The sequence below is a fragment of the Monodelphis domestica genome, chromosome 1 (assembly GCF_027887165.1).
Source record: "Monodelphis domestica isolate mMonDom1 chromosome 1, mMonDom1.pri, whole genome shotgun sequence".
NCBI lineage: Eukaryota > Metazoa > Chordata > Mammalia > Didelphimorphia > Didelphidae > Monodelphis > Monodelphis domestica.
The window spans coordinates 516,468,238-516,490,018 of NC_077227.1; the positions used below are offsets into that span (position 1 = coordinate 516,468,238).

Here is a 21,781-nt window from a genome sequence, read left to right on the forward strand (position 1 = left end):
CTGGCTGGTGCTGAATAAGAAGTTGTGCTGGCCTTCCAAGGCGAGAGCAGCGCGGAGCCCATGGAAGAGAAGCAGATCCTGTGCGTGGGGCTCGTGGTGCTGGACATTATCAATGTGGTGGAGAAATACCCAGAGGAGGACGCGGACAGCAGGTAGGGGATTCGAACAGGTCCACGCTTGCCGCCCCGCAACCCCCCTCTCCCGGCTTTCAGCAAAGGAGGTGGGGAGCCTCTGGTGGCAGGAGGTGCGCACTAGAATTGAGAACTAGGGGAGACGGACCCTGTAGGGGTGAATTGGCGCGGCAGGGACGCTGGGGTTTCCGATGAACTGAGCATCTTTTTGCTCAAGGTGGCCAGTTCCCCGAAATCTTGAAATCAGTTCCTTCCCGAGGGTTCCAGTGCGGAAACCCGTGTGGTCGTCCTGGCCCTGGACGGTTCCTTTCGGATGAGAAGCAACAGGGTGTTGGAAAACGTCTTGGACTGGGAAAACACTAGACAGTTCAAATTTCAACGTAATGTGTGACCTTGGACAAGTCACTGGCCTCTTCACCTCGGTTTTCTTATCTGTAAAATGAGAGATCGAGATTCTAGATTCATGAGACACCCAACCAAACTTGATTTTTTTTTTTAATACATACCCTTACCTTCCGTCTTGGAATCAATACTGTGTATTGGTTCCTAGGCAGAAGAGCGGTAAGGGCTAGACAGTGGGAATTATGACTTGCCCAGGGTCACACAGCTGGGAAGTATCTGAGGTCAGATTTGAACCTAGGACCTCCCCTCTCTAGGCCTGGCTCTCAATCCACTGATCTACCCAGCTGTTCCTCACCCCCCCCCCCCCCCCTTGATTTTTGAGATTATACACTATCTTTGCTGGCAGGGTTTCAAGACAGCAAGCATCGAGAATCTGTGCTGCAGCTTCTGCTTAGAGCTCTGGCCATAAGGTAGCTGTAGAAAGATGGTGTCCTCTTCTCTCTCACCGACTTGATGCCTGAGATATCTCTTGGATGAGTGACCATTTGGCTCTATTAGAGACGTCAGACATGTACCTGAAGAACTTACCTACCAGGCAGTTGGTAGAAATGATCTCCAGGAAATCACTGTCAGTAGCATGGTTAGACTTCCTTTGTTCAATGTTACTTTTAGCATGGAATCCAAGAGTGCCCCTCCAGAGAAATATGATTCAGTGGAAAGCATATTGGATTTTAGAGTCGGGGAATCTGGGTTTGAAACCTGACTTACTCCTTTTGTGCCCTTGGGCAAGTCATTTAAATAACTTCTCTAGACTTTTCCTCATCTCCCTAAACTGAGAAAATTAAACTAGATATCTAAGGTCCCTTCCATTCTAAATCAATGATCCTGTGATTAGCCTATCCACAAGGTGGTCTAGGTGTATCAATCCCTGATTTTAGAGTAAGATTCCAGAATCTTCTTTAATTTCTTGGATAACATGGAATTTCCAAAGGGTAATGAATGCTAGATCTGGGAGTCTGGAGGATTAAGTTCCTGGGCCATTGATTATAACCTCTTATTTTCCAGTTTCTTTATCTTCTAAATCAGTGGTTCTCATCCTTTCTAATGCTGTGACCCAGCAATACAGTTCCTCATGTTGCAGTGACCCCAAACCAAAAAATTATTTTGCTGGCTACTTCAAAACTGTAATTTTGCTACAGTTATGATTCGGAATGTAAATACCTGATATGCATTATGTATTCTCATTGTTACAAATTGAGAGGTTGAGAACAGCTGTTCTAAATAGAGATCATTGTTATGCTTATTTCATAGGGTTGTAGTAAGGGGAAAATATAAAGCAGTGATGGCAAACCTTTTAGATATGGAGTGCTGCCCCCCCCAAGTGTTGTGCCCTTCCCCCACATAGGGGAGGAAGAAAGTGCTTCCACTGGGCTGCTGGGCAGAGCAGGTGAAGTGAGGAATGTCCTTAGGGAGTGTAGAGAGGGGGAGGGGAGTGACTGTAGTGCTCTGCTCCTCTTCAGCTCTACCACCTATGAGCCACCCACTTTAGCCCCTGTGCATTCCCATAGGGCTGTGATGTGAAAAAAATGTCATCAGGCAAGGTGGAGAGGGAGAGGGGAGCAGCTCCCCTGGAGTCCCTCTCTGCCTTTCTAGTAACAAACTGGGAGGGGGTGGCCAAGTGCCCACAGAGAGCTATGTGTGCTATCTTTGGCACCTGTGCCATAGGTTCACCGTTACTGATACAAAGAATTTCAAAAATAAAAGGCAATCTGCAAGCAAAGTAAGCAATGTTCTCCCTAATCTAAATCCCTTCCAATACAATTTCAGCCAGTGTTCTTTTGTGAAGTCAGAACAACTGGTTACCACCTTCTGTCTGATAACATTTTGTAAACTTCACACAACTGGGACATTTTTAAACTTTTTCAAATACAAACTTAAAAATTACCATCCTTAGGCTCTAGTTTCTAATCTTAAATATTTTACTACTTGGTTCATATGTTGTTGTTGGGTTTTTTCTTAAGTTCTTACCTTCTGTCTTAGAATCAATACTAAGTATCAGTTCTAAAGCAGAAGAATGGCAAGGGCCAAGCAATTGCAGTTAAGCAGCTTGCCTAGGGTCACACATTAAGGTAGTATCTGAGTTCAGATTTGAATCCAGGACCTCCTGTCTCTAGTCCTGACTTTATCCACTGAGCTACCTAGCTGCCCTGGATTATATGTCATTGATCTATATTATTCAAGGAAAAAGTTACTTTTTTCTAATTCTTTAAATTTTTTCAGTTACATGTAGAAATAGTTTTTGACATTTTTTATACTTTAGAATTTAGATTTTCTTCCTTCCTATCCCTCTCAATAGTTTAATATAGGTAATAGCCATAAAAAGTGTTTTGTTTTGGTTTTTTGGTAAATTTGATATCTTTACTTTTTTTGAAGTAGTTTTGTCTCTTTCAAAATGCCAGGGTTGATGCAATTACCAGAGAGACCAATGTTATAATCCAGTTGTAGCTTTATTCACTAAAAGTTATAGCTCATCATAAGTGAAGGAAATAAAGGAAAGTGAGGACAGGCCAGACACAATAGAATTGGTAACCATCGTTGTTCTGGCAGGGCTGATTATCAGGTTTTGATTATCATATTTGATGTCAGTAGGAGACATGCAGCTAATTCCTTTGTGTACCAGTGGAAAATGACTATGGAGTCCATTGAAGAATGTATTGAGTCTGGCTGTAGTGAAAGTGAGACCTGAACCCTTTCTGTAGTTAGACTCACCTCTCCCATCCAGGAAAGGATTCATTCATTCGACATTCATTTATTAAACACTATGTTGAAAGCTATGCTAGGTAATAGAGCTATAGAGATAAAAATGGAACAGCCTTTGCTCTCAGAAAGGAAGGTTTGGATGTATGAGGTTAATGCTTTAGGTTTTAAAAATAATAATTCATTCATTCATTTTCCTTTCAGGTGCCTGACCCAACGATGGCAGCGTGGTGGCAATGCCTCCAACTCCTGCACCATCCTTTCCCTCCTAGGAGCTCCTTGTGCCTTCATGGGCTCCTTGGCTCCTGGGCATGTTGCTGAGTGAGTATGGGGAAAACCTGACCTTATTAGGAAAGTTAGCCTATGCAATACCACTGGAGTGAGATACAATAAATACTGAAGCTCCTCTGTAGAGGAAGGAAAAAGGGATGGTCCCCAAAGATTGGCACTAGACTCTGCTCTTTCCAACGATTTTGCTTGCCCTTTCTGGACCTTAGTCTATTCTCTAAAATGAAGAAAATGAATTAAATGATGTCTAAGGTCCTTCTGTAACTTTAAATGGGGAGGAGAGATGGGAGAAAAAGAATCCCTGTGAAGAGTTGTATGTTTGAGGTTTTAACTCCTGGAATGTTTAATTAGAATGTTCTGCTTATTAAAGCTTTATTTCCAGAGATGCCTAGCCCTTTGCCCTTGCTTGTTTCTTTGGATTTTCCCTCCTGCTGACTTTTTCCTCCTATTTTCCTTTACCCCATTTTTAAAAGCTATCTTTAGCTAATAGACTGTAAACGTCCTGAAGGCAAAAACTTAAGCTATTTGTCTCTGTATCACCAGTGTCCAGCACCTAGTAGGCACTTAATAGAGATTATAACAATTAATGAATATCTTAGGGTCAGTATTCTTGGATTAGAGCAGAAAGGACCTTAGGAACTCACACTCTCTTTATGATACCTGTGTGTGAAGAGACTGAGGTGAAAAATATAAGGGCAATTTTCCAGGGAGGTTCCTCTTTGCCAAACACAGACTTAGTTTATCTTGCTACTGAGTGGTTCAAACACTGAGAGCTACCCATTCAAGGTCACTCACCAAATACATAGTCAGGCATTGCAAATGCCCAAGAACCCTTTGATCCTGGGCTCTGCAGATTCAGCAAGCATTTATCAGGGAGGTGAGGCCCAAACTTTGCTCACTGTGGGCAGCAGGGCAAGCTGCCAGGTTGCTGAGCTGTGGTGTACCAGCCCTTTGTACCCCTATTGTGATTGAAATGTTCATCTCAGTAGGCAATCCTAGGATCCCACAGCCTTGGATATAATGCCACATGCATAAGATTGCCTGGGAAATCTTAAGTGACCAGTGATCAATAGGGAAGTGAATACAAGGTATCTGGTTTCAACTTGCCATATTTCTAAAGCTTATTTCTTACCAAGCCTTTGGGTTTGGGAATAGACTAATTCTGGCTGTTGGAATTTTTAAGGGCTCCTAGAAGATCACTGATAGGATCAGAACAGACCCAGAGCTCTTTATTGGCTAGAAGAAGGCTTATAATTCTTCATATTCTGGGTTCTCAGACTAGAAGGCCTGGTCTGGACTTCCTGGGACCCTGTCTAATTGAATGGAACTTCCATTGGGAAGGAGTTTTGAAGCAGGTGATACTAACTGGCCTCAGGAATACAGTGACTGCCAGCTAAAGTGGAGAGGGTGGGGGACAATCCAATATTCCCAAATACTGTAAGGGAGAAGGAAGAAATAGCAGCCCCATAGAGAGCTGGTGCCTCCAAGAATATATGGTAGAGAAGGAAATGGAAAGGAAAAGAATGCTAGAATTGTAGGACTCAAAGAGAACTTTATTGCACAGGGCAGTAGGCAAGATTTTTGTACTTAATGAGACCCCAGAAAAAATTATGTAACTAAAAAGTATTAGCTAATGGGGGTAGAGGAACTTCTGTTGTGACCTGAATATCCCCAAATCGAATATCAGTGTTCTGCTAGAGTGCCATCAGAGTGTACATGTGGATTCAAACTGGGGGACAAAGTATCACCGTGATCATTAATCATTAGTTCTGGTTTTGGCAACTAGCAGGACCATGATAGTTCCTGTTGGCTCAGAAAAGGATGTGAGGCAGTTAGGTGGCTTAGTGTATAGTGTTGGGCCTAGAATCAAAGACCAGAGTTCAAATCTGATCTCAGACACTTACTAGCTATGTGACCCTGGGCAAGTTATTTAACTTCTGTTTCAGTATCTTCATATGTAAAATGGGGTTAATAATAGTAGCTAGCTCTCAGAGCTATTGTGAGGATCACATAAGAAAACTGTGAATCACTTGGCACAGTGTCTAGTACATAGTAAACATTAAGTAAATATTAGCTATTATTAAAGTGTCGCTAAGCCTCAGTTTCTTTCTCCTTTTGAAAGATTAGGAAGTTTGGACAGGGCAGTCTACCTTTCAGCTCTTGCATTCTTTGATCTTGTGATTCTCTAGAGCCATGTTGGTGAACCTATGGCATGTATACCAAGGTATCCCACTCTCTATGCACCTGAGGACTTTGCTTTCATGCACCCACCCCTCTGCTCATCAGCCCAATAGGAGTGCTTTCTCCCTCCCTTTTTGGGGGTAAGGCTGGGGGTTCACATGCTGCATGAGGGTTATAATTTGGGAACTTGGTCTCTAAAAGATTTGCTATCACTACTCTAGACTATAGGAACTAAAGCAATGTTCAGATTTTGTTTTGTAGAAGTGATATCCCTTAAAGAAAGTTATCCTAATGACCCCCCCCCCCCATATACATGTTGGGCTGCTTCCTTATCTGCTCCTTCCTGCCTCTTACATGACCTGGGGGCCATTCCAGGGTTAGGGGTTATGCTCTTTCCCAATCTTCCCCTTTGCTGCTTGCTCTCCTGTCCTTCACCTGCTTTCCAGGGCCCCAAGTGTTCCTGTTAGCTCCCCTCCTGCCCCCAGGCCCCTTGTTAAACTGCTCCCCAGTGTGGTACTCCCCCCACACCTGGCAGCTTTGTCTTGGATGACCTTCGCCGATACTCTGTGGATCTGCGCTACACAGTCCCCCAGCGTGTGGGCTCCATCCCCATCTCCACTGTCATCATCAGTGCAGCCACTGGCAGCCGCACCATCCTGCACGCTAACAGGTGTGTACATCTGTTCCAGTGAACAAAGACTTTCCCAGGGCCAGGACAGGACTCCTCTCATACCAGACAGGGCCCCAGGTGTTCTAAGGCATGCTTCTAGTCCCATTGGAGTTCCATGCCATTCATAGGTTCTAACCTGTGTTTCCCCCTCCCCGCTACGTCCCACGATCTCATGCTCCACCCCAAGCTTCCTGGTGGCTGACTTTAAGTATCGGGGTGTGGACTCGTCGCAGGTGGTATGGCAGAACAAGGGAGAAACTCCTTGCTCCTGCTGCATCGTCAACAACTCCAATGGTTCCCGTACCATTGTCCTCTATGACACGTAAGGCTAGTCCCTGGCACAATTCATCAATCAGCTCCTCTTTCTTCCCTTACAGGCCAATGTGGGTATCTCTGCTGTCCACTTTCTTGGCCTCTTCTTTTGCTTGAAATTGTCCCCATGCTGAGCCAGTCAGTGATTTTGAATCATCTCCAATAAGGGTCAAGTTGGGGGCAGGGGTATGGGGAATGAATAGATGTTGCCAGGCCTGGTAGCTTGGCCTTTGCTCAGTACCATGGATGGATGGGCACTTAAATAATTTAATTTGTATTCTGATTCCTTCATAATTAGTTAATCAGTTACTGCATTTGGTAAAGAAAAATTACCTTAAAGCCATATGGGTTTGCAGGGAGGGAGTGTTATGTAATGGAAGGCAATGTGCGAGAGTTTGGGAGAGATTAACCCATTCCACTCATTCTTAGTAGCCAAGACCAGTCCCAGAACTGTACCTTGACACCCAGTTGAAATTGGGAGCTCAGAGCTCCTATAAAAGAAACTATTGTCTCATGCTTTGGCACAGAGGATTTTGGAGGCATAGGCATCCTCCCTTAGGCTTAGTATTAGCTTGTAATAATCACCTGGGAATCTCCAGATTTGGGGAATATAGACTATATCCTGTAGACTGACTGGATTGGTCAATAGCTGCCTTAGAGATGAGAGAAAGTCTCTTTTCTCCCAAGCTGTCTTCTAGGAGGGTGAACTGACTATATAGGTTGGATTGTATTAATGTCTAGAGACCAGGGAGATCCTTCAGCTAGTCCTTCCTCACCCCACAACATATATACAAATGTTGTTGGAGCAGAGTGTGAGACTCTGGGCTCAACTGGGATACAAAGTAGGTGGAAATTCAGAGTCTCGTTATCAGGTCACTTTTACCTATCACATGTTCTATGCCTGAGGTTAGATAGGGTTTTGCACCACAACTTCCTATCAGGAGTACCCATGCAGGCTCAGAGCCCCAGGGGCAGTCAAATATTAACTTAGACCCTCTGCTTGAAGATGAACTTTAACTCCTGCCAAGGTAATCCATAAACAAAATGGCCAATTCAGGGAACATCCAGGTCCACCCTCAGAGAGCTAGAAGGATCTGCTGAAACTTCCTGGAATGCTTGCTTTACAATCCAGAACACTGCATTCTGAGTTTAATGTCTTATGAGGGTAAATGCTAGCACTGATGTAGGGAATCACCTGTATCTTGGCAGGAAGGTTCATAATAGCACATTATCTACAATACCTCATTCTCAAACGTACCTTTTCAGGGACGGTCTGATCTTTCAGCAATGTGCTGTTGATTAAAATTTTGGTTTGGGTTATTTATTTTTTTGCCATGCTGCAGTGCATTTGGCTGGGGTTTAGGGTTGAAGGCCATAGCCTTCTGGCTTCTCTAATTTTTCACATCCAACCTTTCCCTCCCCTCCACCTGTTGCTTGATGTTCAGAAACTTGCCTGATGTGTCAGCAAAGGACTTTGAAAAGGTTGATCTGAACCGGTACAAGTGGATCCACATTGAGGTAAGCCCTACCTCAACTCTCTAAGGCCCCAGACCAACACTTTTCTCCCTTCCATTCTCTCTCTTTCCCAAGAACACACCCAAGGACTCTACTTTTTTGTATGCTGATCATTTATTTAGATTGGTATCTAGCTATTGCTTTTATGTTGGTAGAAGGGGCATAGAGCTCAGAGCTGGTCTTGTTTGATGTCCACATAGCTTAGCTTCCTTTGTTGAAGCCTACTAGGGCTTTTCCCACTTTTGTTGGCAGCCTTTTGAGGGCTTTGATCAGATTAGAGTTCTAAGTCAGTTGCCCAGCCTACCAACCCTGAATGCCCCCTTCCTCAAGGACTTCCATTTGACAGTTTGTTGCTGGATTGGAACAAGCTAGTAGTAGTTGGTGTCCCTGAGAGCTGAAGTTGGAGACACAAGCCATATTCCCCTGATCTCCAGGGAGGATGGTCTGGCTCACTCTCCCCAACCTCTCTCCCTTTCCCAGGGCCGTAATGCATCTGAGCAGGTGAAGATGCTACAGCGGATAGAGAAGCACAACAAGAAGCTTCCCCGAGAGCAGCAGGTCAGGACCTCTGTGGAAGTAGAGAAACCCAGGGAAGAACTGTACCAGCTTTTTGCCTTTGGGGATGTGGTAAGTGCCTAGGAAACTCCAATTAGTAGTTTCCACCAAGTTCTCCTTATCTACTGCTGGCAGCCAAATCAAATCCCTCCAAGGGCCCTGGGAGCACCATCATCCTACAGACAGGTCCTAGGAGATGGAGGAAGTAGACAGGATCCTGAATTTGGATTCATGCAGATCCAGCCAAATAGGCTCTGTGACCCCAGGCAAGTCATTTAAATCTCTCTCAGCTGTAGGTCCTCAACTGTAAAATAGAAGGTTGGGCTAGATAGCCTCTAAGACCCCCTCTAGCTCTAAATTTATGGTCCTCTGATTCTATGACTAGGGGTCTACTAGAATGAGGAAAAGGCAGGGTTTTTCATCCCTACTCCCAGCCTTCAGTCCCTAGAGTTGACCTTTTGTTAAGAACCCATGTTGGCATAGCTGTGATTTGCAGCCCCTTGGGACTGCCCAGTGTTTCTATTCATTAAGTACAGTCTAGGATGCCCATGCCCCAGAGTTCCAGTAGGAACTAGATGTATGATACTCTTGGTTGATGTGTCTACACTCTAGAAGTCAGGAAGCTTGTAGGATTGGAGGAAAAGGGAAGAGTGTCAGCCAAACTGGGGAGGAGTGGCAGCATCATGGGCCAAACTAGCCATACTGGAAACAATTTCCAACTATCACATGTGAAGATGAGATCTCTGCACCACATTCTGTCCTAAATCCTGGGGCTGCTTGAGATAAAGGACTAACCTGGGGGGAGCCCTAATCTGTTCTCCCAAGATCTCCCAACATCTTAACAGGTCTAGAATGAACTGAGTTCATCTCTTTCTCCTGTAATGCCTCTCTAGAATATCTCAGAATTCCCCACAGAAAGCCCAGGACCAACTCTTCACTAGGAGACAACCCGAGTGCTGTCAGAGTAGCCACCTATATTTGCCAGTCAGAATATAACCTTTTTAAAGGCAGGGGCCATTTCATTTTTTGTCTTTGTATCTCCAGTGTCTGGCACTTAGTAGACTGAATAAATCTGTGTTGAATTGAATTATTCTGAGCTGTGTACCAGGAGAAAGGTCCTTTGGCTACTGCCTGTGACTACTCTTTTAACTAGACAGGTCAAGAAGTCCAGCATGGTTTGTTAGTCACTCCTATAAACCTATGCATATGGTAGCATAACAATTTATAAGCACAAATTAATAAGACCCAGTGTTTGTATAATACTTTACATAGTTCACAAATTGTTTCCATATACAAATCATTTGACATTTACCACAACTCTGTGATATAAGCATGCCAAGCAGTTTTATCTTCATTTTACAGAGAAGGAAACCGAGGTTCAGGAAAGTTATTATTTGGCTCAAATCTCAGAACCAGAACTTGAGTCCAGGACTTTTGATTCCTAATTCAATGTTCTTTCTATTTCACCTGGTTACCTCCCATTATACAGGATTGGACAAAGCTAAGATTAATGCAGATGTGGGCAAAGAGTGAGCTGGGGGCAGCCTAGGAATGCTGCAGTTGAGTAGATATGGGCAGGGTTGGGGGTTGGTGTTAGATTTACTAGTGCTTTCATCTGTCTTTTCTTTTACCAGGTTTTTGTCAGCAAGGATGTGGCCAGGCACATGGGGTTTCAGTCAGCTGCAGAAACCCTAAAGGGGTTGTACAGCCGTGTAGGGAAAGGGTGAGCTGGGAAGTCTGGAGGAGGGTGGGACTGGAAGAGGGTGGGACTCCTTAGGGTTTCCTCATCCTTTGGAATAAGTCAGGGCCATTGTACAAAGGAATTAGTGTGTGTCTTTTGTATCTAGAACAATTCATGAAAGTCTGTGGGATGGGAAATACTCTGCCCTGCCTGTGTCTAGGCTTTCTTCCCATATTTGAGTTCTCTTGGGTTTCTCCTTGTGCTGAATGGAGTATTCTACAGGGCTGTGCTAGTATGTGCATGGGCAGAGGAGGGAGCAGATGCCTTGGGCCCTGACGGAAGGCTCCTTCACTCTGATGCATTCCCACCACCTCGAGTGGTAGATACCCTGGGGGCCGGAGACACCTTCAATGCCTCTGTCATCTTCAGCCTTTCTCAGGGTGAGTGCTGCCATCTAAGCTTAGGGGCAGGGACCTTGTGGGGGAAGGGTGGATCAAGGGGCTGTAATGGTGAAGCTGAGGAGTCTTCTGGTGGATGGCATGTGAGAGACTCTGAGTTACTTGTCCTTCCTCCAGGGAAAAGTATGCAGGAGGCATTGACTTTTGGTTGCCGAATAGCAGGCAAGAAGTGTGGGATACAAGGCTACGATGGAATTGTGTGAAGGCACTAGATGTCAGAAGGCACAACCCTCAGTAGGCTCTAGGAGAATAAGGAAGCCAGGGCATTGCTGAGTGTCTCTACCTGCCCTGATGTCATGGTCATCCAAATTGCAGAGCAGGTGCAGCCAGGGCTGGAACTTCCTAGCCCTACCACAGCTTGGTTCTCACCTATTTTCTTCTTTAATCCAAATAAAAATTCTTCCACCAAGCCAGTGTCTTGCCTTCAGCATATTGCAAGTTAAATATGTTGAGATTGGGGGCTCTAGATACATTTCAAGAGTTGCATGGGATTTACTAGGGTTCATCCTGACAGAAGCAGCCTCCCCCGCTATGGCAGAGCCACCCACAGAAGAAACCTCTAGGTATATGCTCTATGCTAATGGATCATGGCAGCCCCTAGGGCACATTCTTTTTTTGCCTGATATCTGAAACTCTAGGGAGGGAAAAGAAGTGTTACATTTATATGATACTTTCCTTAATTAAAGTGGAATACTTTCTTGTGACACAGAATGGACCAGGGATCCCCAGAGGTCCCAGCCAGGGGAGTACAAGCTCCCGCCACCATGAGCAAGTTTCAAAAACAGGCTCAGGAACTCTGCTGACTTTGGAGGTTCATCACCAAGCAAGCCACAGCCTGCCTTGAAGGCTGTCATCCATGTAGTAAAGACTAGCTCCAAATCACAGGTTCCTAAAGTGTGATCACTCACATTTATATAGCACTTAAAAAAAACAAACAACCCTTATCTTCTGTCTTAGAATCAATACTAAATATTGGTTCTGAGGCAGAAAATCAGTAAGGGCTAGGTAATGGGGATTAAGTGACTTGTCCAGGGTCCTGAGGAAGTGTCTGAGGTCAGATTTAAAGTCAAGACCTCCCATCTTCAGGCCTGGCTCTATCCATTGAGTCCCACATGCATATAGCATTTAAAGTTTGCAAGAACTTTATGTTAACTCATTTGATCCTCACAACCACCATGGGAAGTAAATTGAAGTTCTTTTATCAGTGAGGAAAATGAGGCCAAGAGAGGTTAAGTGACTTAAACTAAGAAGTCTTTAAGGCTTTCTCATTTCAAGACCAGACCTTTATCTACTGCATAGGCCAACTGACTTGCCTGGATGGTAAAAAATAACCTGACCCTGTTCCCTCCCCCATGTCCTTGAGGGGTCTGGATACTTGCCCCCCCACCACAGAATATGTGTAAATAGTTGTCAGGTTGCCTCAGAGATCCATTGAAACTCAAATGGTGATTTCCTGAGTGGAACATGGTGGAGTCCAGTTGCTTTTCAGTTCTCCATGGGAGGATTTTCTATGAGGTAAGTCCCATCACACCTAGTACCTGGCTTTCACATAGTTGGTTCTGCATATAAGCTGTGTAGACAACCCCTTGTACAAGCTTGTAGTTGAGGGAATTCAACCCTCTCTGCCCTCAGATATCTTCCCTACTGACCTGTCCTACCTCAAGCCCCACCATCAGAATTCCTTTTTTTGTGTTGAGGCATTTAAAAGGCAGCCTGAGGTATTGTAAAGAACACTGGTTTGAATTCATACTTGAACCCTTTTTCTTGCACTCGCTAAGTGGCTGGGTGATCTTGGCCAAATCATTTAAGCTCTTTGAGCTTCAATTTACTTATGGCTAATAATAGAGCTTCACCAACATTAAGTGAGCCATTATCCACTCTGCAGGGCTTTGTGAGCAAAGGACTTTACAAGCTGTTGAGAGTTCTAGAAACCTGGGGTATCATTGGTAGTCTTACTTGGGAGGAGTGGCATGCACCTGGATTTAAGAAAGCTAGCTGAGCAGAGTCCTGACATCACTGAGGCAGGCCTGGAGGGGGGTTTGAAAGGGAGAAAATAGGCCCAGGAATGGTTGTATATACCCAGGGGCAGCATGAATGCAATTAAGTAAAAGAAAAGGGATTGAAAGGTATTTACTGGCACCAAGTACAAATTTATCATTTCACAGACTGGTCTGGGGCTAGTCTAGCTCAGATTCTCAGACTTTATTGTATAAAATGTCTCAAATTACAAAGAGGTCACAGGTCTGTGGGTCCAAGGATTACATAGAGCCATTTGCCCATTCATTTTTTCCCTAAAGCCCTTCACCCATGTACTGAACTGAATCACCTGGTCTAGACATGGAGCCAAGTGTCCATCAGGCAAACACTATTCAGTTCTTGATGATCCAGTTCAAAATTATGGTCATTCAGTACAGGGCTAGCTGCTACTCAGCTGCTTTTTCTAGAATGACAATTGAGTTTCAGGCTATTTATTAGTTGTTCAACAACCTGAATTCTGGGTTCTCCATGAGCCAAATGAAAGATTGCCCCATATTAGGACTAAGAAAAGGGTGAGCAGTGGTGGACTGAGACAAGTGCCCTAGGGAAGCAGTAGAGACTACCCAAAGGTTTTCATACTGATACACACACACACACACACACACACACACACACACACACTGCTCTCTGAAGTCTTCATGGGGGATTAAGACTTCCAGAACTGTGACCTAATCCCCTAAGACTCACATTTCATCATTCTCCACCTGAATTACATGACCTTCAAACCCGTCAGGAAGTTCTTTGGGCTCCAAACTCTCTCCTGGCTCCAAGATTTCCCCTTCAGTTACAACAGCCTCAACTCCTTCCCCAACATCCCCTCCAGGGCCTGTGATATCTGAAGCTTCTCTTTGGTATCCCGCTTCTACTTCCTGACCACCTATGGCCTCCCCCAAGCTTCTGGCCTCCTGCTCAGAATCTGTTACCTTCCTTCCATCCTCTTCAGGGCCTGTGTCCTCCCCTGGGCTCCTAACCTCCTTCCCAGGATCTATGGCCTTCCTTACATCTTCCCCTCCAGGGCCCAGGACTCCCTCTGGGATCATTGGCTCCCTAATAGTTTGTTCTAATGGATCTGTAGCCAACATGGCAGACCTATCAACAAATCCTAAGTCTCCAGGAATTGCAACAGAGGACTCCTGTGGCCCTTGATGCCTCAAAGTATCTCCAGGAAGGACAAGCAGCTCTGCAGGTGACACCAGCCCATCTCTGTTCAGGTCCTGAGTTTCCAGCACTTTATCTATTACTTGGATCACCTGTAGCAATATATCCATGTTGGTTGCTGTCATTGCCAGGGCTCATACCTACTGGGCCTTGAAACAATATGAGATGTTCCTAGGATCACTATCACTGCTCCCTTTGAGATTCACCATAACCACACTGAGCCCTAGAGAACTGTGCACAGGTGCCACAGTTAGAAAACAGAAGGCTGTTCTCCAACTGGGGACCTCAACTAGTAGTACCTACCTGATTTGTAGACGATGAAGCCTCTGCCCCAGGAAAAAGAGCTGCTTTCAGCATAGCCAACAACTCCAATCCATCCAGCTGACTACTCTCGTCAAAGTCGTGGAGTGCAAAGAGATATAATAGCACTGAGGAGGAAAGGCTGGGTTAGGGGAGAAAGAGGATGGGATTCTGGAGGGGACATGTGTACAGTGATTTCCATCCCTGGGTCCCTTTGTCCATCTTTATTGGCCCAAACTCACCCTGTTCTCGGCTCATGTGCTCTAGATTCCCAGAGGCCTGTTCCAGTCCTATTAGGTAGTTCTGCAGCAAACTATTGGAATGAAAGAAAGTTGGCACTTAGAAGACCCCAGGCAGCTCTGGGGGCCTGCCCTGCTGGACACTCCTGAAGGGTCCCTCTCCCCATGTCTCACTTACCGAAATTGCTCTGGACCTGACTGAAAGGGGTTAGACTGCAGATCATGTCTGGTTTCAGCCTGAGCCCTAGAGAGAGAAACGAAGAGGCTTCTTACTAGCAGCTGTAAAGCCACTCTCCTGAAGCCCAGGGCAGGAGCTGCAGCATGCTCCCCAAGTCCCATAACCATAGGAAACATGAGAAAATGAATATTTGCATAAATGATTCCCTTGACAGAGTCCCAAGAGATAGGGACCCAGGGGGAAAAAAAGGACATCCCAGCCACTGAAGCCTTCTTACCACCCTGAAGGGAGAAACTTGGTTCACTCAGAGAATTGGGTTATGCTTCTTCCTAACTGAGGGATCTTGGGCAAGTCACTTAACTTCTTTGGGCCTCAGTTTCCCCATTTGTAAAATGAAGGTATCCTCTATGTTTCCTTCCCACTTTAGATTCTGTTTTCCCCTCTTTTTGCAGCTGTCTGTGTCTCTTTTTTTAATGGAGGAGGTGGAGAATGAGAATAAGGGTTGGCTACATTTAGTATATGTCTGTATGACACAAAGGAAATATTGGCTAATCATTTTGGGGTACACTGTGCCCGGTGTGGAAACTATCTCCACAGATGTAGATTGTCAACTCCACATTCTCAGCTGCTCCCCAGCTTCTCCCTGGTCCCAGGCTTTGCTTCTCACATCCCACATGTGCTACCTGCTCCACTTACCTGGTAGCCCCATCCTTGGGAGCAGCCTGACCCAGAGCTAGTAACCACTGCAGCAATGACAAGTACAACATCTTCTCTGAATCTGGAGGTGAGGTCAATGTAGAAAGTCAGGAAATAGAGGGTTTACACCTCTGTTGCCAATGTAGTATGGCAGGAAAGGCATTGGATTTAGAATTGGAAGATTTGAGTTCAAATACTACCAGATAGGCATCAGTTATGTGATTGGTGAGAAAGTCTTTTAATGGCTTCTGTCAGCCTCAGTTTCCTCACATTGGAAAAATGGGAATAGTAACACCTATAGTGGCTAACTCATCAGAGCACTGTAATGTAAAACACTTCAGTTGTTACCATTCTTTCTCCCTGTGGCCAGTTACAACATTGTGTCTGATGGAGGACAGGATGTCCAAGGGAGGAACCAAGAAAGTTAGTGCTGGAAGAGACCTTAGAGATCCCCTAGTCAACTCCCTCTTTTCACAGATGAAACTGAAACACTGACATGGTAGAATAAGGAATAGAATGTTTTGACTTGCAGATCAACACTTTTTCCAAAACCCTTTTCACTTCCACCAAAGAAGTACCCTATTGGGCACTTACCTTCCTTTCTTCCTCACCATGCACTATACCCTAACCTTATTGTTCCTGGGAGAGGAACAGAGAACACAGCAGCAAAGAAGAAAGAAAAGAAAGGCATGGAGATATCCAGGGAAAACAGATAGTAATGCCAAGTTATTCTGAAGATGAAGACTCAGAAGATGGAGTCTGGGAAAAAGATAAGCTTGTCTGGGAGATAGAAAAAAACTGAAAGAGAGACAGAGACAGAAATTGTCACGGCCCTCAGAAACTGGGATTGAACTAATAATCTCTAAATTTCCATCAAGCTCTGACTTTCTATGACTCAGGAATACCTGGGCTTGATGCCTACCTCAGACACTTATTAGCTATGTGACCCTAGGCAAGTCCTCCTCTATTTCCAGTTTTCTCATCTGTAAAATGGGATAACACCTACCTCCTAGGGTTGTGGTGAAGGTCAAGTGAGATGATAATTGTAAGTGTGCTTACACACTTGTGCTGGGCACAAAGCCCAGCACACAGTAAGAGTTCTATAAATGCTAGCTATTATTATTATTACTAATACCATTATTATTGTTACAGCAAATACTACTACATATGTGCCAAGCACTGTGCTAGGTACTAGAGATACAAAGACAAAAATGAAACAGCCCTTGCTTGGAAGGAGTTTGCATTATGTTAATTGGAAATGATGATGTTGTATACAAGAAATACAATGTAGGGGGCAGCTGGGTGGCTTAGTGTTTTCAGAGCCAGGCCCAGAAATGGGAAGTTCTGGGTTCAAATCTGGCCTCAGACACTTCCAAGCTGTGTAACCCTGGGCAAGTCACTTAACCCCAATTGTCTAGCCCTTACTGCTCTTCTGCCTTGGAACCAATACACAGTATTGATTCCAAGACAGAAGGTAAGAGTTTTAAAAAAAAATACAATGTAACTTCTTGGGAAAGACTTACAATAGGGAGGATTTTCTATCTCTGGCTGCCTCAAGTATTCATGCTGCTGCCCAAATGTCTGGAGCTCTCCACTATATGCCCTACCCAGACATCTATCTAAGGGCAATAGGCTGTCTCTGAAATTCCCCTTAGCTTTCCTTCTTCCCCACGCTTACTTATCCCTACCCCCTTCTCCCAGTTCCAGTTAAAGCCCCCATGCCCTCAGGTTAGGACTTCAGCTGGTGGGGACCTAAAGATTGAAGTGTGATCAGTTTTCAAAGGGGGGAGGCCTCTGAAGAGAATTTACTTCTTAAAAGAGGACACTGACTCAAAGGAATGTATCTGTTATGGTGGAATATCTGGCTGCTGTAAAGGGCCAGTGAGGAGAATATAGTTTATTCTGGGGACTCTTTGGAATCCACATGACTCCACTTATTCTTGAGGTTGACTTTGCCCTTCTGAAATACATCTAGCAATAGACTTTAATCAAAAATCCCTGAGTTCAAAGGCTGCCTTAGACACGTTCTCTGTGACTTTGGGCAAATTACTCCACCTTTCTCAGTCTCGGTTTTCCTCATGTGTAAAATGAAGATGATAATAGCACTTCCCAGAGTGCTTGTAACCATCAGATGAGAGCACTCAGTAAACCTTCAAGTACTATATAAATGTTATCATCATCATCATTACTACTTGGTATGCAGCTCCCTCTCATCCTCCTCCATTTACCTTTTCCCTCCCCATATGTGTAAACCTGCATACATGCTTGTATTTGTGTATTTAGCAGTGGCACCCTGTTAGAGATCTGATGACTGAACATATTACTAATGAATGGGATTGGGGTTGAGTTATGGAGAGAGTTCTCTATCTCAAAGGTAATCAAGATGAGGGTGGATCTGAGTGATGTCATAGAGTGAAAACAGTGGATACATCATGAGTAAGACCGAGGGAGAAAGCCACTGAGACCTACTGCTAGGCTTATCTCGGACTGGTGGGGATGTACATGTGCTCTGGTCCCTTGCTACCAAACTCTCCAAAGATTCATTCCCTTCGCCCTGGATGGCGGGGGTGAGGTCCAAAGTGATTGCACAAAAAAAGCCTGCACAAAGAGAGAAGCTCTCCCCTCTGTAGACTAGGAGAAGGGCTAGAGGGAATGTAACCCTCTTTTAGGGACTCTGCTACTTCTCTGGGAGAGGCTTAGAGGCTTTCTCATTCACATTACATTGTTAGCCTTGTGTTTACTGCCCAGCTCTAACCTTCGCTAACACTGAATAAGGAAACGCAAAGATCCTGACTCTGGCACTGTCATTGTCACACACCAATCACCGGGTATCAGACCCTCTCCCCCAAACACACTGGGGCCTTTCCCACATCCCTGCCCAACCCACCTGCCGAGCTCGGAGAGTCCTGACGGGCTCCAGACTCACCTGCTGCGTGAGCTCTTGCGCTCGCTTGAATAGACCTTCTCAGCTTTGTCTCGCCTGCCTGCCGCTGCTGCAGCCGCGGATAGGTCCCCGCCCCTGGTCTGCTCCACGTGGCCGCTCCACGTCGCCAAGCGCTTCCCTCCCCTCTGCGGGCACAGGCATGGGCTCTGCCCCGCGCCGTGGGGAAAGAAGGAGCCCTCAGCACATCTCGAGTTGGGAGGCCACGGGAAGACAGCCCCGCCCCACCACACCCCACGTTGCATCCCGGGCTTCGTTTTAGTCGGTTCCTCCCTCCAATTTCCCAGCTAATACTCAGGGCATGGGGGAGGAAGCGGGTGATGTATTAGGTATCTGGATAGCCATGTGTACCAGTGAGATAGAGACAGAGACAAAGGGGAACGGGGTGCTGTGTTAGGCATGTGACTGTACCTTGCTGGCTGTCCGTCACTTTGTTGGGGGTGGGGCGGTGTCTTGGGCATGTAACCGTATTGACTAATGCGCGTGCTATTTGCTGAAAAGTGTATTATTGGCTTGCATTAATATGACTGACGTTTCTGCCACTGATAATATGTGTGTGTAGGGGAAACATATTTTGGCTGTACAATCATGATACTGCGTTTGTGTGACAGGGATGTGTAAACTGTGAGGAATGTTGTGCTGGCCGTGTTCACAACACTACTGTGTGTGTGTGTGTGTGTGTGTGTGTGTGTCAGAGAGAGGAAAATTAAAGACAGGAAGAGAGAGAGGGGGAATGAAGGAGGAAAGAAGGAAGAAAGGAGGGAAGGATGAAGGGAGGGAGAAAGAAAAGAAGGGAGGGAAGGGATAAAGGGAGGAGGGACGAAGGGTAGAAGGAGGGAAGGAGGAAGAAAGGAAGGAGGGAGGAAATGAGAGAAGGATGAAGGATGGAAAGAATAAGGGAAGAAGGAAAGAAAGGAAGGGGAGGGAGAAAAGTTGGGAGACAGGAACGAAGGGAGGAAGGCAGGATGGAAGGAAGGAGGGAGGAAATGGACGAAGGAGGAAGGGAGAGAGGGAAGGAAGGATATGTTTAGATTTGTAACTGTTGTTTGCCCCAGCTTCTACGTATGTAAGGCTGGGGTATATCAAATGTGTGATCACTGTGTCCTTGTGTGTAAGTGCGAATGGTGTTAACAGCATGATAACGTGACAGATGGGAGTTGTGGCACTGCTTGTGTGGGAGAGGGAATCCTTTCTAATTCCAAGGGAGAGAAATGAGAAGTAGGGAGAAAAAGAAAAGGGAAGAGAAGAGACTAGGGATGAGGGCATCATTGTGCTGAGTGCTTAACTGCCCCTGTGCTTAACTGGCCCTGTGCTTAGATAAAGGGGATAAAGCTCATCCCCAGCTGCCTTTGTTCGCAGAGCCTAGGGCTGGGGACGTATTCAAGGTCCCTGGGAAGCTCTGCGGTTGGGCTCTGACACTCAGTCCCAGCGTGCCCCCGGGCTGCTCCGGGCCTTGGGCAGTTTTCAACATCTTTCCCTTTCCATTCACTCTCCCCTTCTGTTCTTGGGTTCACCAGCTGAGACTCTGGAAGGGGAGGGGCCAAGCGTGGACCATCGGGGGCGGGGCCCAGACTGTCCAATCGCATGTACGGGGTGGGGCCCAGTGTTCGTGGGGGCGGAGCCTCCCCTTCAAAGTTAAAGACTCGCCCTTGGAGCCCGAGCCGGGCAGCTCCAAGCTATCTTCGGGCTGACGATGCTGACCACAGATCCAGGTCCGCAGGATGGAGCCTGGGGAGAGCTCGTTCCTTTGCTCTTGGGCCTTAGCACCGCTTTCTACCTGGGCTACTACTGGGCATGTGTGCCTCAGGTGGGTGAGCTGCTGGGACTCTGGGCTGCTTGGTCTGGGAGCAGGGTCAAGGATGTCAGCCAGCAGAGTACAGTCAAACTGTGGGGTACGTTGCAAAAATGTTTGGGGTCCCCTGCCTTCCTTTTTCCATAGGAATTCTGGGCGACTCTAAGACTAGCTACTTCTAGCGTTTGCCCATGTGTTACACGGGGATTGTAACTGACAGACCCTTGCCTCATTTGCTTTGGAATATCCTGGATCCATTTGAGCCGTAGCTTTGGGTTAAATACCTGGCCCTTCAGGCTTGTAGACAACGGTATGGTGGGAAGGAAGCTAGAGAGATGGGTTTCTGTGCAGTAGCTTGGCCAAAAGCCATTCAGAATGGTACATGACAGGGCAAAAGGAGTTATCTGGAGGAACAGTCCTGGTAATAAACAAAACGGCCATTATTCTACATTTTTCTCTTCCCGTGTTAGCTGGGCAAATTGCTCCCCTTGATGGAGCTGTGCCTTCTTAAGCACAAGACTGGTTGACTAGCTAAACTCCCAACATTGGCTGCTATTAGGGCTACCTCACCCACCTTAAAAAGTGCAATAAGGGCACTCCACCTTTTTTGAATGCTCAGAGTTGCCACACCTAGCTTAGGGGGCTGACTGGGTCCTGGCTCTTGCTCATTCAGCCCCCTCTGACTAGGCCCTCCAATCTAAATAGTGGGAAGACCAAATAAAATGTATTCAAAATATTAATCCAGCTTCAAGGCTGTACTCTCTCCCCAATCTTCATTAAACTTTATTCCAGGAAGTCAGGTCTACCAAGATACTTTTAACAATTCACAGTGCCCCATCCCTATTAGCAAAATAAAAAACAAGGCACATTTCATCCCTATCCTTTGGGAAGTTGTTCTAAGCTCCTTTTTCTGAACCAAATTCTATTTATTCTGATCACAAATTAATGATGATGGTTCCTCTCAAAACTTTTCGTTTGTTTATAACCAGGTATATATAGAGACTTCTGATATTTTATGAGTCTTGAAACACCTAATCATCAAGTTGTGGTTAATATGGATGAAAATTTCCAATTTATGTTAGTAAACTAGTATTAGAGAGGTGATATGGTGTTACTGAAAGAACCCCAAACTCAGTCAGGCAAGATCTGAGTTTGAATGCCAACTCAAGCATTTAGTAGGAGTAAGTCACTTAGTATGAGCCTTAGGTCTTCTCACATGTAAGATGGGAATAATAATATCTGTAGTACTTACCTAACCAGAGGTATTGTAAAGATCAAGTGAAATAATGTATATAAGGTACTTTGAAATAAGGATCTTATTAATATTATGAAACACCATAGGATATGCACTTGAATTGTTTTTCTGAGCAGCAGCAATGGACTGGTACTGGTCCAGGTACATTTTCACCTATGACCCACAACATATAATATGACCATGAAATACTTAGCTACAGTGAAGTTCATAGTCTTTACAGGAATTGCATCCATTACTCTGGTATAATCAATCAACAAACATTAATTAAGCATCTATGATGTGTTAGGCATTTGTG

The 21,781-nt window shown here is 45.4% G+C and overlaps 3 protein-coding genes across 13 annotated transcripts in view; 2 read left to right on the plus strand and 1 right to left on the minus strand.

The window, feature by feature from the left end:
- The first annotated feature begins 20 nt into the window (after positions 1 to 20).
- KHK (ketohexokinase) lies at positions 21 to 11,299 on the plus strand. 4 transcript variants are annotated; one of them, XM_007475990.3, is made up of 9 exons: positions 21 to 152; positions 3,435 to 3,551; positions 6,235 to 6,369; positions 6,557 to 6,691; positions 8,127 to 8,199; positions 8,677 to 8,823; positions 10,386 to 10,474; positions 10,715 to 10,872; positions 11,008 to 11,299. In XM_007475990.3, exons 1-9 carry the CDS (start codon positions 61 to 63, stop codon positions 11,091 to 11,093), a joined length of 1,032 nt encoding a protein of 343 aa, XP_007476052.1. In that variant the 5' UTR covers positions 21 to 60; the 3' UTR covers positions 11,094 to 11,299. The 4 variants fall into 4 exon arrangements, with proteins under 4 accessions (XP_007476052.1, XP_001371049.1, XP_001371076.1 ...); XM_001371012.5 differs by lacking the exon at positions 6,557 to 6,691; XM_001371039.5 differs by lacking the exon at positions 6,235 to 6,369.
- On the minus strand, positions 148 to 19,289 carry CGREF1 (cell growth regulator with EF-hand domain 1). 5 transcript variants are annotated; one of them, XM_056813182.1, is made up of 7 exons: positions 18,851 to 19,289; positions 18,386 to 18,588; positions 15,499 to 15,580; positions 14,803 to 14,868; positions 14,628 to 14,698; positions 14,389 to 14,513; positions 148 to 563 (listed from the first exon to the last, which is right to left on the minus strand). In XM_056813182.1, the coding sequence occupies exons 1-7, from the start codon at positions 18,898 to 18,900 to the stop codon at positions 546 to 548; spliced, it is 615 nt and encodes a 204-aa protein (XP_056669160.1). In that variant the 5' UTR covers positions 18,901 to 19,289; the 3' UTR covers positions 148 to 545. The 5 variants fall into 5 exon arrangements, with proteins under 5 accessions (XP_056669160.1, XP_007476054.2, XP_001380361.4 ...); XM_007475992.3 differs by lacking the exon at positions 148 to 563 and adding an exon at positions 13,078 to 14,177 and having other exon boundaries at positions 18,425 to 18,588; positions 18,851 to 18,994; XM_001380324.5 differs by lacking the exon at positions 148 to 563 and adding an exon at positions 13,078 to 14,177 and having other exon boundaries at positions 18,851 to 18,994.
- The window catches only part of ABHD1 (abhydrolase domain containing 1), a 19,913-nt gene continuing 16,715 nt past the window's right edge, over positions 18,584 to 21,781 (plus strand). For 2 of the 4 annotated variants that reach the window (XR_008915465.1, XM_056813181.1), the window contains exon 1: positions 19,454 to 20,246. Coding sequence is in view for 3 of the 4 variants with exons in the window: in XM_056813181.1 (XP_056669159.1) it covers positions 20,133 to 20,246 (114 nt within the window). In the remaining variant the exon portion in view is untranslated. Of the gene's footprint in view, positions 18,701 to 19,453; positions 20,247 to 20,283; positions 20,332 to 21,781 lie in introns of those variants that run through there. The other 2 variants (XM_001380330.4, XM_056813179.1) reach the window with 2 other exon arrangements.